This window comes from Protopterus annectens, chromosome 3.part1 (assembly GCF_019279795.1).
Source record: "Protopterus annectens isolate FY-2018-M chromosome 3.part1, PAN1.0, whole genome shotgun sequence".
In the NCBI taxonomy this organism is placed as follows: domain Eukaryota; kingdom Metazoa; phylum Chordata; order Ceratodontiformes; family Protopteridae; genus Protopterus; species Protopterus annectens.
In genome coordinates, this window is record NC_056732.1 from 1,826,685,015 (window position 1) to 1,826,702,290 (window position 17,276).

The following is a 17,276-nucleotide window of genomic DNA, read 5'->3' on the forward strand; positions in this document are numbered from 1 at the left end:
TTAAAATTGCTCCTGTTATAATTTTCCAGTACTACTGAATGCGCCTTAATATTCCAATCACAGCAAACATATGCATTATCCTTTTTTTCACTGAGAATTTTATATGTAAAATTATAAATACAGCATGCTACTATATCTTCAGAACTTCAACCTCTGCTTATCCATAAGGAAAGAAAAAAAGAAAACAGTCCCAGGTTTTGTGAATTGGAATTCAGAACTTCAGCATGCAGATACCCCGTTAATTTTGCACTTAATCCTACATGTGGTTCATTAGGAATTCCCAGAATTGTGATCCAAAAATGTATTATAAAGTCAAGCTGGATGCCTTTTGAGCATGTGTGATATGGGAAGAAGGTAAATACCCACTAAGAGGAAAAAAAAAAAAACAAGCGAACAAAACAACATAACTTTTATTTGTAGGAAACGGATTACGTCTGTGCTGTTTAAACTGAAGTTGCTTATTTGATGTCGGGTAGTATATAAGCTGGCAAAAGTTGGTTTGGTGAAGATTTTTGCCTCTGTGTGAAGGTCTCCTCCAACTTGCAGAGACCCCTTTTCTGTTTGGGGAAGGGTCTGCAGTGGGGTGGAAGATTCTTATGAAAATGAGCCGTACCTTTTGGATTTATACGGTTTAGAAGCTGCGTATTTTAGTTACAGCCCGTCTTCGTTTGTCAGAGTACCAGTGTTTGGGTTTGATAGAGGCAGTTGGGAAGCTACAGATTGTAATTACAACACTTCTAAATTTTTCAGGGCAACAGTCTTTGCATTGTAAGGTGACCATGAAAGATGTACCAAAAATAAAAAAAAATAGAAGTGGTAGTGATGGCTGTCTGGCTAAGTGCATGTGGCAAAAGGGCGGGCGGAAATTTTCTTCAGACAAGTCACTTTAACTGTAAGCCATGCATTGATAGTCAAGAGAATTATATGCTATAAAGTAATGCTTGATTATATCGACTACCAGAACAAACTGAAGGTAGCGGTATGTTAGTCTTCTTAAGCTCATGGTTACCAGAGGGGGATGGAGGAACCCCCTGTGAATGACTGATGCACAGTTACAGCTGATCTAGGACATGAAGCCACACAACCCACCCTCAAAGGTTAAAATAAGCATTTTTGCAGTTGAGCAAACTCACTAGTTAAGCCCATGTGATTAACAAGCCTCTTAACACTGTCAAATATGTAATATAAAGTAATTTACCACTAGAGGTAGTCTGGTTTCAAAGTTTGTGATAAAATTTGATTCATTCTTGTGTGTTTTTATATTTTTATAACTGTCTGCCTGATGTTACTGAATTCAATGTAAACATTCTATACTCTTTTTTTTTTTTTTTTAACTACACGATTTCTCCTGATTTTCTTTCCTAGGGTACAAGATCCCATTGGAGCGACTTTTGTTACTAATTGAAAAAGATCAGACGATGCCACGGGAAGGTAATGGAGGAGGACAGTTGGCACAAAAGAAGGAGTTTCCTGATGACACTCTTGGTAGTAAGTAGCTGCTCAAATAAAGTTTGCTTGTGTATCCCCAACTTCTAACAGAAAATAAGTTAGATGTTTGGAAGTGATAAACATAGGTTCATAGATTAGTACTAGGCTATCTGCCCGTGTGGGCCATTTTAAGCCTAGCCAGGTATCTCTTGTGAGAATCAAACCCTGCACTTTGTGTCTGTAAGGCAAACACCTTAACCATTAGGCCAACCTCCCACCCCAGCATGCTTTTACAAGGGATTGTGTATCAGTTCACCAAGGCACAGATCCTACCAGAATTAGTCTGTTGAATCCAGGAAAGCAACATTTTTCTCCTAGAAGAACCAAATTCAGCAACCACATTGTCTGCTGGTTACAATTTTGGCTAGTTTAGAAATGCGTTTCCTTTTAAACAAGAATGAAACATGATAGAAATAGTAGTTACTAAAATATTGCTTAAACCTGCAGAAGTGTGAACAGCAGCAGGAAAAATAGGGTCTATATTACCAGATCGAAACTTAGATGAATAACTAAAGATTGATCTGGTAATATCGAAATCCAAAAACCACGAACGGCCAATTTAACACAGGGTAAGAATTCCCTTGGCCATTATGTGGATTATGCCCTTTCCTCCAAAGTAGAGCAATCTTGGAGTTGGTATATTTGGTTGGGGGGGTGGGGGAGGCACAGGTCCCCACATTTGGGGTGGAAGCCCCACATGATTTGGATTTAAAAGATTTATTTTATGTGGCCAAAGGAATTCTTATTGGCTAGAATTCCCACAACAACTAACCTATACCCAACTTGTCTTTACTCACCAACAAATATACCAGCCAAACAGAACCCCATCCCTACAATAATTACTCCAGCCATATACCAACATTTGGTAACTCCAATCCTCACACAAAACAGTCCTCCAAGTATCCAAAAACAACAACAAAGCCAGGGACGCCCTCTACTCCCACCACATTTCTAAACTTTGGAACTCAGTCCCTCAACACATACTAAATGCTACCAACCTACACCAATTCAAAACTCTGCTCAAGGACCACCTCACTAGCAATTGGCTAACAACCTATACCAAGCCAGGCTAATACCACATAAGCCCACATCAAATTTCATCCCCTAAATTTTATAGTCTCCATGTATACCCCACTCCCACTTGTTAACACCACCTATCAACCTAGCTACCTACAAGAGTATAATTTCTTTTTTTTTTGTAAGGGTATACATATGTACACGTATTAAAGTATACTCAAATGATCAACTAAAGATGGACCCATGCCCTCAAAAAAAATGACTTTACTATATTGTAATAACTTTCTCATTTTCACTAAAGTGCCTATTGTATACTGTACTTCCTTTATTGTCTCTAGATATTTCTGTTAAATTCTATGTACAACCAACACTGTACCTGTCAATGTTGTTCTTGTTTTACTGGAGCTTTTCTCCCCGGGCCTCTGCTGAAAATGGGGTCATACCCAGACAGACTATCCCAGTCAACAAATGTAAAATAAATAAATAAAACTAAAGTTCCGATCTGATAATATTGACCCAGAAAAACATGCTGTAAATAAAGCAAAAATCACAAAAGAATTCTCTGAAAACTGGAGGGGGGAATATTCACTGCAGAACAAGGCCTGATACTAAAGGCTGGTCTAAATAGCACTGCATGAGATGGTGTTCTTTTGAAGGTTTCTGTGTGGATGGTACTGTAGAGCATGCTGTGTTAGTGAAAGCTTGGGGATAAAAAGTACTGCAAAACATGGTGTGGTGCTGAAGGCTGGATCTGATCAGTGTGACAGAACTTGGTGTGGTACTGAAGGCTATGAGTGAGCAGTACTATAAAACATGGTGTGGTACTGAAGGCTGAGGGTGAGCAGTACCACAGAACATGGTGTGGTACTGAAGGCTGTGGGTGAGCAGTACTGCAGAACACGGGTGGTACTGAAGGCTGGGGTGAGCAGTACTGCAGAATTTGGTGTGGTACTGAAAGATAGGGTGAACAGTACTACAAAACATGGTGTGGTACTGAAGGCTGGGAGTGAACAGTACTGCAGAACATGGTATGGTATTGAATGCTGGGGTGAGCAGTAGCAGTACTATAGAATCTGGTGCATTACTGAAGGCTGGGGGTGAGCAGTACTACAGAACATGGTGTGGTACTGAAGGCTGAGGGTGAGAAGTACCACAGAACATGGTATAGTACTGAAGGCTGGGAGTGAGCAGTGTTACAGAACATGGTGTGGTACTGAAGGCTGAGGGTGTGCAGTACTACAGAACATGGTGAGGTACTAAAGGCTGAGGTGAGCAGTACTGCAGGACATGGTCTGGTACTGAAGGCTGGGGGTGAGCAGTACTGCAGAACATAGTGTGGTATTGAAGGCTGGGGGTGAACAGTGCTACAGAACATGAAGTGGTACTGAAGGGTAGGGGTGAGCAGTACTACAGAACATGATGTGCTACTGAAGGATGGGGGTGAGCAGTACCTCCGAACATGGTGTGGTACAGAAGGCTGGGGATGAGTAGTGCTATAGAACATGGTGTGGTACTGAAGGCTGGGGGTGAGCAGTACTGCAGAACATGGTGTGGTACTGAAGGCTGGGGGTGAGCAGTACTGCAGAACATGGTGTGGTACTGAAGGCTGGGGTGAGCAGTACTACAGAACATGGCATGGTACTGAAGGCTTGGGGTGAGCAGTACTACAGAATGTGGTGTCATACTAAAAGCTGGGGTGAGAAGTACTAAAGAACGTGGTATGGCACTGAAGGCTTGGGATGAGCAGTACTGCAAAACATGGTGGAGTACTGAAGGCTGGGGGTGCGTAGTACAACATAACATGGTGTGGTACTGAAGGCATGGGGTGAGCAGTACTACAGAAAGTGGTATGGTACTGAAAGCTGGGGCTGAGCAATACTACAGGATGTGGTGTGGTACTGAAGGCTGGGGGTGAGTAGTACTACAGAACATGGTTTGGTACTGAAGGCTGGGGGTGAGCAGTACTACAGAACACGGTGTGGTACTGAAGGCTGGGGATGAGCAGTACCACAGAACACGGTGTGGTACTGAAGGCTGGGGGTGAGCAGTACCACAGAACATGGTAGGGTACTGAAGGCTGGGGGTGATCAGTACTGCAGAACATGGTGTGTTACTGAAGGCTGGGGGTGAGCAGTACTGCAGAACATGATGTGGTACTGAAGGCTGGAGGTGAGCAGTACTGCAGAACATTGTATGGTACTGAAGGCTGGGGGTGAGCAGTACTGCAGAACATTATATGGTACTGAAGGCTGGGAGTGAGAAGTACAATAGAACGTAGTGTGTTACTTAAAGCTCCAGGTGAGCAGTACTGCAGAACATGGTATGTTACTGAAGGTTGGGGGGGTGAGCTCTACTGCAGAACATGATGTGGTACTGAAGGCTGGGGTGAGCAGTACTGCAGAACATGGTGTGGTATTGAAGAAAGGGGTGAGCAGTACTACAGAACATGGTGTGGTACTGAAGGCTGGGGTGAGCAGTACTGCAGAACATGGTGTGGTACTGAAGGCTGGGGTTGAGCTGTACTGCAGAACATGGTGTGGTACTGAAGGCTGGGGTGAGCAGTACTACTAAACATGGCATGGTACTGAAGGCTGGGGCTGAGCAGTACCACAGAATGTGGTGTCATACTAAAGGCTGGGGTGAGCAGTACTAAAGAACGTGGTATGGTACTGAAGGATGGGGGGCTGAGCAGTACTGCAGAATATGGTGTAGTACTAAAGGTTTGGGATGAGCAGTACTGCAAATTATGGTGGGGTACTGAAGGCTGGGGGTGTGTTGTACTACATAACATGGATTGGTTGTGAAGGCTGGGGTGAGCAGTGCTACAGAACATGGTGTGGTACTGAAGGCTGGCGGGTGAGCACTACTGCAAAACATGGTGTGGTATTGAAGGCTGAGGATAAGCAGTACTGCAGAACATGGTGTGGCACTGAAGGCTGGGGGTGAGTAGTACTAAAGAACATGGTTTAGTACTGAAGGCTGGAGGTGAGCAGTACTACAGAACATGGTGTGGTACTGAAGGCTGGGGGTGAGCAGTACTGCAGAACATGGTGGGTTACTGAAGGCTGGGGATAAGTAGTACTGCAGAACATGATGTGGTACTGAAGGCTGGGGGTGACCAGTACTGCAGAACATTGTATGGTGCTGAAGACCGGGAGTGAGCAGTACTTTAGAACATGGTGTGTTACTGAAAACTCCAGGTGAGCAGTACTGCAAAACATGGTATGTTACTGAAGGTTGGGGGTGAGCTGTACTACAGAACATGATGCGGTACTGAAGCCTGGGGGTGAGCAGTACTAGAGGTCATGGTGTGCTACTGAAGGATGTGTGTGAACATTACTGCAAAACGTGATATGGTACTGAAGGTTGGGGGGTGTGCAGTCCTATACAACATGGTGTGGTAATGAAGGCTGGGGGTGTGCAGTACTACACAACATGGTGTGGTACTGAAGGCTGGGGGTGTGCAGTATTACAGAACATGGTGAGGTACTGAAGGCTGATGTGAGCAGTACTGAAGGCTGGGAGTGAGCATTATGCAGAACATGGTGAGGTACTGAAAAGGTAGGGGTGAGCAGTACTGCAGAACATAGTATGGTACTGAGGGGTACGGGTGAAAAGTACCTCAGAACATGCTGTGGTACTGAAGGCTGGGGGTGTGCAGTACTACAGAAAATGGTGTGGTACTGAAGGCTGATGTGAGCAGTACTGCAGGACATGGTCTGGTACTGAAAGCTGGGAGTGAGCATTATGCAGAACATGGTGAGGTACTGAAAAGGTAGGGGTGAGCAGTACTGCAGAACATAGTGTGGTACTGAAGGTTACGGCTGAACAGTACCTCAGAACATGCTGTGGTACTGAAGGCTGGGGGTGTGCAGTACTACAGAAAATGGTGTGGTACTGAAGGCAGGTAGTGAGCAGTACTACAATACATGGTGTGGTTCTGAATACTGGGGTGTGCAGTACTACAGAACATGGTATGGTACTGAAGGCTGGGGCTGAACAGTACTACAGAACATGGAGTTGTACTGAAGGCTAGGGGTGAACAGTACCTCAACATGGTGTGGTACTGAAGGCTGGGGGTGTGCAGTACTACAGAACATGATGTGATATTGAAGGCAGGGGGTGAGCAGTATTGCAGAACATGGTGTGTTACTGAAAGCTGGGGATGAGCAGTACTCCAGAACATGCTGTGGTACTGAAGGCTTAGGTTGAGCAGTACTGCAGAACACGGTATTGTACTGAAGGCTGGTGGTGAGCGGTACTACAGGTCATGGTGGGCTACTGAAGGCTGGGAGTGAGCAGTACTACAGAACGTAGTGTGGTAATGCAGGCTGGTGGTGAGCAGTACTGCACAACGTGGTGTGGTACTGAAGGTTGAGGGAAGCAGTACTGCAAAACATGATGTGGTACTGAAGCCAGGGGGTGAGCAGTACTGCAGGAGATGGTGTGGTACTGAAGGCTAAGGGTGAGCAGTACTACAGAACATGGTGTGGTACTAAAGGCTGGGAGTGAGCAGTACTACAGAACATGGTGTGGTACTGAAGGCTGGGGGTGTGCAGTACTACAGAACATGGTGTGATACTGAAGGCTGAGGTGAGCAGTATTGCAGGACATGGTCTGGTACTGAAGGCTGAGGTTGAGCAGTAATGCAGAACATGGTGCGGTACTTAGGGAAGAGGTGAGCAGTACTGCAGATCATGGTGTGGTACTGAAGGGTATGGGTGAACAGTACTGTAGAACATGGTGTGGTACTGAAAGATGGGGGTGAGGAGTACCTCAGGACGTGGTGTGGTACTGAAGGCTGGGATGAGCAGTACTACAGAACATGGTGTGTTACTTAAGGCTGGGGGTGAGCAGTACTACAGAACATGGTGTGGTACTTATGGCTGGGAGTAAGCGGTACTGCAGAACAGGTTGTGGTACTGAAGGCTGGGGGGTGTAGTACCTCAGAACATGGTGTGGTACTGAAGGTTGGTGTGAGCAGTACTAGAGAACATGGTGTGATACTGAAAGCTGGAGGTGAGCAGTACTACAGAAGATGGTGTGGTACTGAAGGCTAGCAGTGAACAGTACCTCAGAAAATGGTGTGGTACTGAATGCTGGGGGAGAGCAGTACTAAAGAACATGGTGAGTTACTGAAGCCTGGGGGATGAGCAGTACTAACGAATATCATGTGGTACTGAAGGCTGGGGGTGAACAGTGCCTCAGAACATGGTGTGATAATGAAGGCTGGGGGTGTGCAATACTACAGAACATGGTGTGGTACTGAAGGCAGGGGGTGAGCAGTACTACAGGTCATGGTCTGCTACTGAATGCTGAGAGTGAGTAGTTCTACAGAATGTGGTGTGTTACTGAAGGCTGCGGGTGACCAGTACTACAGAACGTGGTATGGTACTGAAGTTTGGGTGGTGAGCAGTATTGAAAAACATGGTGTGGTACTGAATGCTGGGGGTGAGCAGTACTGCAGGACATTGTATAGTGTTGAAGTGTGGGGTTGAGCAGTACTACAGAACATGGTGTGGTACTGAATGCTGGGGGTGAGCAGTACTGCAGAACATTGTGTGGTACTGAATGCTGGGGGTGAGCAGTACTGCAGGACATTGTATAGTGCTGAAGTGTGGGGTTGAGCAGTACTACAGGTCATGGTGTGCTACTGAAGGCTGTGATTGAGCAGTACTACAGAACATGGTGTGGTACTGAATGCTACGGGTGAGTAGTACTACAGAAAATTGTATTGGACTGAAGGCTGGGGGTGAGCAGTACTGGAGAATATGGTGTGGTACTGAAGGTTGAGGGTGAGCAGTACTGCAGAATATGGGGTGATACTGAAGGCTGAGGGTGGGTAGTACTGCAAAACATGATGTGGTACTGAAGGATGGGGTTCAGCGGTACTTCAGAACATGGTGTGGTACTAAAGGCTGGAGGGTGAGCAGTACTACAGAGCATGGTGTGCTACTGAAGGCTGGGAGTGAGCAATACTACCGAACATGGTATGTAAATGAATGCTGGGGGTATGCAGTACTGCACAACTTGGTGTGGTACTGATGACAGGGGGTTAGCAGTACTACAGAACATGGTATGGTACTGAAACCTGTGGGTGAGCAGTACTACAGGTCATGGTGTGCTATTGAAGGCAGGGAGTGAGCAGTACTACAGAACATGGTATGGTACTGAAGGCTTGGGGTGTGCAGTACTACAGAACATGGTAAGGTAAACAGCAACAAAACAAACTAAAACTGGAAAAGTTGATTCAGCACGACACAGAAACACCAACCAGGATCCAATAGGTTTATTGTCTTCAAACTCTAGCGCCTCGGCCACTGTAAGCCTTCAAGGAGTAAAGTTTCAGTAACATAGCACAATATATATAGTCACACCAATCAATCAATAAAACTATTATACAATTAAATAATAAAATTACTCAATTAAATCACATTTTTCCAACAGCATTCTGTGTTTAAGCCTCTAGGTAATAAAGTGCCAAACTTTAAAATAAAAACAGTTTCATACTTTAAAAGTAGTTTTGACACAACTGCAACATCAGACTCTAACTTTGCTATCTGTTGTAAAATAGTTGCTTTTAAAGTGTCAGTGCTACCATTATGAAATTCATAAAAATGTTGAGCCAAAGGGCTATCCATTTTTTTATTTTTCATGTCCCTAAGATGTTCTAACAGCCTGACTTTAAACATTCTTTTAGTTTGCCCTATATAGAACTTATGGCATCCACATGTGATTGCATAAACCACCCTATTAGTTCTACAAGTGTATGAACCACTTGAATAAAATGGTAAATTATTAATATTAGAAAAAGTTCTATATACAAATGGGCAAGCCTGACATTTCCTACATGGGAAAGTACTTATACTAGATGGTTGAAGTGGTATTTTATTCCCTGGATTAAAAAAAAATTGTTCTTACCACCATATCCTTAATATTCTTACCTCTTTTATAGGAAAAAATTACTTTTTTCATTTTTAAATTACTTAATTCATCATAATTCTCTAAAAACTCCCAAAAATGCAATATTTTATGTTTTATCATTTCACTACATACATTGTATGTGGACACTACAAATAAATTATTATCCACCTGACTTTCTCTATTGATTGTATAACTATTAATAATCTTTTTCTTATTGTACCCATCATATCTCATATTTATGATTTTTTCTATATCAGCATCCACTAATTTACTATCATAATTTCTGTTCAAAACATCCTTTTAGTTGTTTGAATTTCCTTATAAAACACTTCATCATTACGACATAACCTAGAAAAATTCACCATATGGCAATGCTCTAATAATGTGTGCAGGATGACAGCTAGTTGCTTGTAAAAAATCATGTGGGTCCCCAAATTTCCTGTATAAACTTGTAATTATAGGCAAACCAACAGTACCTTGTAAGTTAATATCTAGAAAGTTTACTGACTGCCCATATTGTAACCCATCAAAATTAATTTTAAATCTATTGATTTGGATTTCTTGTACAAAATTCTGTATGTCATCATATTCCCCCTCACACAAAAATATCAAATCATCTATGTATCTATAATACAAATTCACATGTTTCTTTACAAAATCATTCTTATAGATACATTCATTCTCTACCAAACCCATAAATATATTCGCATACATTGGGGCAAATGGTGCACCCATTGCTGTTCCTTGTTTTTGATAGAAAATTAGATTATCAAAATAAAAATAGTTATTTTCTAAGCAAAATTGTACAAGATCTAATATATAATGTGTGTGGGGTGAGTCTCCCATGCTGTTGAACACAGCTTCTAAGCCAAATTTATGTTGGATGTTCGTATAAAGACTCTTCACATCTAAAGTAATCCAAAACATGTTCTCATTCCAAATAACTGATTTAATTTTTTCCAAAAAATCAAAAGAATCTTTGATGTAAGAGGAAGACAGGCAGCTTCTTTCAATAATACTTTATGTAACACAACACCTAAATTATGTAAAAAGTACTTCCTAGCAGACACAATGGGTCTACCTGGTGGTTTATTAATATTTTTGTGTAGTTTGGGGAGACAATAAAAATAAGCACTACTGGTATCACTTAGGCAAAGTTTCTTCTTTACATCATTCTCAGTCCAGAAACCCAACCGTAAACCTCTTTGAATTAAATTCTCATATTTAATTTTTGCCTGTTCAATACTATCCTGATGAGCTATACAATACACTGTTTCATCTCCTAATAAATCCCAACACATTTCCAAATATTGTGTGTAATGCATAATCACAATCTTATTGCCTTTGTCCGAGGGCTTTATGACCAATTCTGTTTGTTTAGAAAAATTTCTCAATTCTTGCCATTCTATTTTAGACAAGTTATATGTGACTGAATTCCTATCAAAATGTTTTAATTCAAACTCTAATTCAAAATCTAGCATTGCGTAATTTTTAACGCCATCATTGCAGCATGGAGGAATAAACGTACTTTCTGTTTTAATGCCCGAGGTATCTCTACACCTCTGTTCAACAAATTCACTGTCACAAGAAATAAAAGATTCTTCTGTCTCTGAATCACTCTGTTCTAACACATTTCCATTAGAATTACTATCCATAACAAAGTTTTTAGATGTTAAAACATTGAAATAATACCATAAATGTAACTTCCTGATGAAACTATATAATTCTATTTTACATTCATATATTTTAGGAAGTACTGTAGGTACAAATTTCAATCCGTGATTTAAAACAGAAAGAAAGTGTTCAGAAATATTACAGCCTGACAAATTAATCACATTTTTGCTAAGTAGTTCAAATTAGTACCATCTTGTTCTTTTATTGTCTCTCCACGGTCTTTGTGGACCATTCCTGTAATGCTCCTGCTCGCCAAAACCTCTTTTCCGTTGTTGACCAAAGTTTCCCGCATTCGAAACTGTTCGGGAAAAAAAATGGCGATTAGCTGGAGAAGATAATTCCGGATACTCGCTAGCCTCCCTTGCGTGCATGAAATTGTCCATGTTCTGATTGGGTGTCATCACGCTCGAAGTTCTATCACGTCTCTGGCCATTCTCAATGGGTTGATTCGTTGTCTGAGCCGATGTATGAGACCGCTGATTGGCTCGAAATAGGTACACATTGCCCTTTTCAAAATCTCTTAAGTCTCTCTGAATTTTGTACATTTTCTGATCAATAATTTTCTTTTCCAAGCCATTAACTTTTTCTTGAATGTCTCTAAGACAGGAATCAAGTCTGTTCCTGTCTAATACAGTAACTAGACTATTACATACTACATTAATGTCTTTCTTTAGGTTCACCAACTTAATATTATCTCGTTCTATTTGAATTTTAATCCATTCTCTTGAGCATTGATGGGCTGCACATTCCCATCTCGTCTGAAAAGATTTATCCAGCTGACATGTTGAATCAAAAGGCTCAGACGGGAATTTCAGTGCCCTGAGCCCTCTAGGTATAATGTCTAGTTCGAGATATCTGGATAAACTGTTAATATTATAGTATGTAGCTGTTTCTTTACTCATTAAATTAGTCAGTTTAGAGATGGTAGATTTAACTTCAATAGGAACATCCATGGAACGCTTACCAATGTTCGCAAAGGGTTGTTAGAACGTTTACTTCTTGTTTCAGCGAGGAAGCGCTCCCATGCTGGAATATCCCCAGTATTCTCAGTACCTGTTGTTCTCTCTACCCGGTCATAATTCCGGTCTGAATTAGTATTGAAGAACCCATCTAGTGTTCGCTGGGAACCACCTCCATTGTCTTCTCTGAAAATTCTTGGTACATTTATGGCTGGATCACTGGCCATGGATAGTAAACAGCAACAAAACAAACTAAAACTGGAAAAGTTGATTCAGCACGACACAGAAACACCAACCAGGATCCAATAGGTTTATTGTCTTCAAACTCTAGCGCCTCGGCCACTGTAAGCCTTCAAGGAGTAAAGTTTCAGTGACATAGCACAATATATATAGTCACACCAATCAATCAATAAAACTATTATACAATTAAATAATAAAATTACTCAATTAAATCACATTTTTCCAACAGCATTCTGTGTTTAAGCCTCTAGGTAATAAAGTGCCAAACTTTAAAATAAAACAGTTTCATACTTTAAAAGTAGTTTTGACACAACTGCAACATCAGACTCTAACTTTGCTATCTGTTGTAAAATAGTTGCTTTTAAAGTGTCAGTGCTACCATTATGAAATTCATAAAATGTTGAGCCAAAGGGCTATCCATTTTTTATTTTTATGTCCCTAAGATGTTCTAACAGCCTGACTTTAAACATTCTTTTAGTTTGCCCTATATAGAACTTATGGCATCCACATGTGATTGCATAAACCACCCTATTATTTCTACAAGTGTATGAACCACTTGAATAAAATGGTAAATTATTAATATTAGAAAAAGTTCTATATACAAATGGGCAAGCCTGACATTTCCTACATGGGAAAGTACCTATACTAGATGGTTGAAGTGGTATTTTATTCCCTGGATTAAAAAATTTTGTTCTTACCACCATGTCCTTAATATTCTTGCCTCTTTTATAGGAAAAAAAATAATTTTATCATTTTTAAATTACTTAATTCATCATAATTCTCTAAAAACTCCCAAAATGCAATATTTTATGTTTTATCATTTCACTACATACATTGTATGTGGACACTACAAATAAATTATTATCCACCTGACTTTCTCTATTGATTGTATAACTATTAATAATCTTTTTCTTATTGTACCCATCATATCTCATATTTATGATTTTTTCTATATCAGCATCCACTAATTTACTATCATAATTTCTGTTCAAAAACATCCTTTTAGTTGTTTGAATTTCCTTATAAAACACTTCATCATTACGACATAACCTAGAAATTCTTAAAAATTCACCATATGGCAATGCTCTAATAATGTGTGCAGGATGACAGCTAGTTGCTTGTAAAAAATCATGTGGGTCCCCAAATTTCCTGTATAAACTTGTAATTATAGGCAAACCAACAGTACCTTGTAAGTTAATATCTAGAAAGTTTACTGACTGCCCATATTGTAACCCATCAAAATTAATTTTAAATCTATTGATTTGGATTTCTTGTTGAGGGTGGGTAGTACTGCAAAACATGATGTGGTACTGAAGGATGGGGTTCAGCAGTACTTCAGAACATGGTGTGGTACTAAAGGCTGGAGGGTGAGCAGTACTACAGAGCATGGTGTGCTACTGAAGGCTGGGAGTGAGCGATACTACAGAAGATGGTATGTAAATGAATGCTGGGGGTATGCAGTACTGCACAACTTGGTGTGGTACTGATGACAGGGGGTTAGCAGTACTACAGAACATGGTATGGTACTGAAACCTGTGGGTGAGCAGTACTACAGGTCATGGTGTGCTATTGAAGGCAGGGAGTGAGCAGTACTACAGAACATGGTATGGTACTGAAGGCTTGGGGTGTGCAGTACTACAGAACATGGTAAGGTACTGAAGGCTGAAGTGAGCAGTACTGCAGGACATGGTCTGGTACTGAAGGCTGGGGTTGAGCAGTACTGCAGAACATAGTGCAGTACTGAAGGCTGGTGGTGAACAGTACTACAGAACATGATGTGTTACTGAAAGGTAGGGGTGAGCAGTACTGCAGAATATGGTTCAATAGTACAGAACATGATGTAATGCTGAAGGCAGGGGGAGAGCAGTACCTCAGAACATGGTGTGGTACTGAAGGCTAAGGTGAGCAGTACTACAGAACATGGTGAGGTACTTATGGCTGGGGGTGAGCGGTACTGCAGAACAGGGTGTGATACTGAAGGCTGGGGGTGCAGTACTTCAGAACATGGTTTGGTAGTGAAGAATGGGGTGAGCAGTACTGCAGAACAGGGTGTGTTACACAAGGCTGGGGGTGAGCAGTACTACAGAACATAGTGTATTGAAGGTTGGGGTTGAGCAGTACTATAGGTCATTGTGTCCTGTTGAAGGCTGGGAGTGAACAATTCTATAGAACATGGTGTATTACTGAAGGCTGGGGGTGAGCAGTACTATGGAACGTGTTATGGTACTGAAGGTTGTGGGGTGAGCAGTATTGCAGAACATGGTGTGGTATTGAAAGCTGGGGATGAGCAGTATTCCAGAACATGGTTTTGTACTGAAAGCTCGGAGTGAGTAGTACTACCGAAAACTGTGTGGTACTGAAGGCTGGGGGGCAGTATTACAGAACATGGTGTGATACTGTATTGGAGAACATGGTGTGGTACTGAAGGCTGGGGTGAGTAGTACTACAGAACATGGTGTGATACTGAAGGCTGGGGTGAGCAGTACTACAGAAGATGCTGTGGTACTGAAGGCTGGGTTTGAGCAGTACTGCAGAACATGGTGTACTGAAGGCTGGAGGGTGAGCAGTACTACAGAGCATGGTTTGTTACTGAGGGCTGGGGGTGAGCAGTACTGCAGAACATGGTGTGGTACTGAAGGCTGGGTTGAGCTGTACTGCAGAACATGGTGTGGTACTGAAGATTGAGGTGAGCAGTACTACAGTACTACAGAACATGGTGTGGTACTGAAGGCTGGGAGTGAGCAGTACTGCAGAATGTGTTGTGATACTGAAGGCTGGGGGTGAGCAGTACTGCAGAACATGATGTGGTTCTCAAGGCTGAGGGTGAGCACTGCAGAACATGGTGTGGTTCTGAAGGCAGGGGGTGAGCAGTAGTAGTGAACATGGTGCAGTACTGAAGGTTGGGGGTGAGCAGTACTGCAGACAATAATGTGAACAGTACTGCAGAGCATGGTGTGTTACTGAAGCCAGGGGGTTGAGCAGTACTACAGAACATGGTGTGGTACTGAAGGCTGGTGGTGAGCAGTACTGCAGAACATGGTGTGGTATTGAAGGCTGGGGTGAGTAGTACTACAGAGCATGGTGTGGTACTACAGGCTGGGGTTGAGCGGTACTGCAGAACATGGTGTGGTACTGAAGGCTGGGGATGATCTGTACTACAGAACATGGTGTGGGACTGAAGGCTGGGGGTGTACAGTACTACAGAACATGGTGTGGTACTAAATGCTGGTGTGGGACTGAAGGTTAGGGTTGTACAGTACTACATTACATGGTGTGGTACTGAAGGCTGGGGGTGAGCTGTACTGCAGAATATGGTGTGGCACTATGTGCTGGGGATGACATTATGGTATGGTGCCACAGGTTGCGGTTAAATATTATTACAGAATATTGTGCAAAACTACAGGCTGGGAGTAAGCAGTTCTGCACAACATGGTGTAATACTGAAAGCCATGTATAGTCTAGCTTGATGTTGTTAAATGAAGAAAACTGAAGGGAAAGAAAGAATTAATGTGAGTCTAGGGTGCAACTGATGGAACTTCCACCCCTTTCAGTGTGGAAGAGCGTAGCTGAAGGTCATTACTATTTATGCATTAAACCAGACACAGCAAATCTGACTGTGCATCATTTCTACTTTAGTGTGGACAAGAAATATTTGTTTTGCTAATATAAACAAGACACTGTTAAGTAAAGGAATATTTTTCATTTGTGGTGGCTTTGCTGTAGTAAGTGTAGATTGCATATCCACTATACATTTCACTTGCATAATCTGTTACACATATTTTTGCTATTACATAAACAGGTCCTGCTGTGAACAAAACAATAGCAGGGAAAAGCAAAATCTGATTTTGAAGGCCTTCTGCAGGTGCTAACTGTGGATTTTCTCTTCTGGTATTGTTTGATCAACATAGTTCTAAAATATGTCTTTTTGCATCACTAGAGGTCAGTGGATCATCATACTGCCATCTACCAAACTAGTAGTGCATGTCCAGACCTTGTGATACACAGATGTTCATCGTGTTCCACTGCTGCAGTCATTACACTTGGGTTATCCTGCCATCAGGCGGTCCCGCAGTCGGCCAGAGTTCCAAAGTTTTGGTCCGACGTCGGTTGCTGTCGCTTCTTCCCTGACGTCAGTGCGCCAGTGGTATATAAGATGCATCCGACGCCATTTTCTTCAGTCTTTTTTGCTGTGCGGTGCCCGAAGCAAAAGCAGTTCGCAAGTGCCGGTCAGCCGACTCCTGAGATTTTCAAAGTCGAATTTCAGATCCGAAGTCTTCAATAAAGCTAAGTACCCCGTTGGGGAAACTTTTTCTTGCCTCAGACCGATGTCAGAAAAAGTTAATAATTGTATTTCTTGTGGGAAGCAAATGCCTCATAAGGACTTCCTCTGTTACTGTATTCCATGCCTAGGCCCTGATCACGATGTCACTATTTGTCGGTTTTTTGCCAGATTTAGCAAAACGCACTATAAAACGATGTTTTGATTTTGCTTTGCACTACTTTGGCCGAAGGTTCAATTATACTATGCCGTCGGATCAACCGACTACCGCAATTCTGAAGAAACGCAAAGACAAGGATAAAGACAGGCATCCGAGGTCCAAAACCAACGACAAAGCCTCTTCTAGGCCAGTCGCCGGTTCTCAGTGAGGCGCTTTCGCAGCCCCTGACACCCACTACCTCAGAGCCACAGGCCGCCTCCGACTCCCACGTGGAGACAACTAGGCCTCTGGAAACTCAAGGTATTGGGCCTACGGAAACTAATCCCTCAGATGGGTCCGGAGCCGCTGAGCAGGCATCGGCTTCTGAGGGTGTTTTCAGATCTTCACAACTTACCATTAAAGCAACAGCCAAGACAAAAACACCATTAAAGACAAAGAAGCAAGTACAGCATTCTCCTGGACAGTTCTCCATGCCTAAGAAACAGATGCTTAAAATGGCCGAAGACCTCATTACTCTAATTAGGGGTTCCCAACC

General features: G+C 42.2%; 1 protein-coding gene across 1 annotated transcript in view; it reads left to right on the forward strand.

Moving 5' to 3' along the window:
- Positions 1-17,276, forward strand: part of LOC122798714 (zinc finger protein OZF-like) — a 138,063-nt gene that overhangs the window by 79,454 nt on the left and 41,333 nt on the right. The window contains exon 3 of the mRNA XM_044067810.1: positions 1,366-1,488. Coding sequence (XP_043923745.1) covers positions 1,366-1,488 — 123 coding nt within the window. The remainder of the gene's footprint in view (positions 1-1,365; positions 1,489-17,276) is intronic.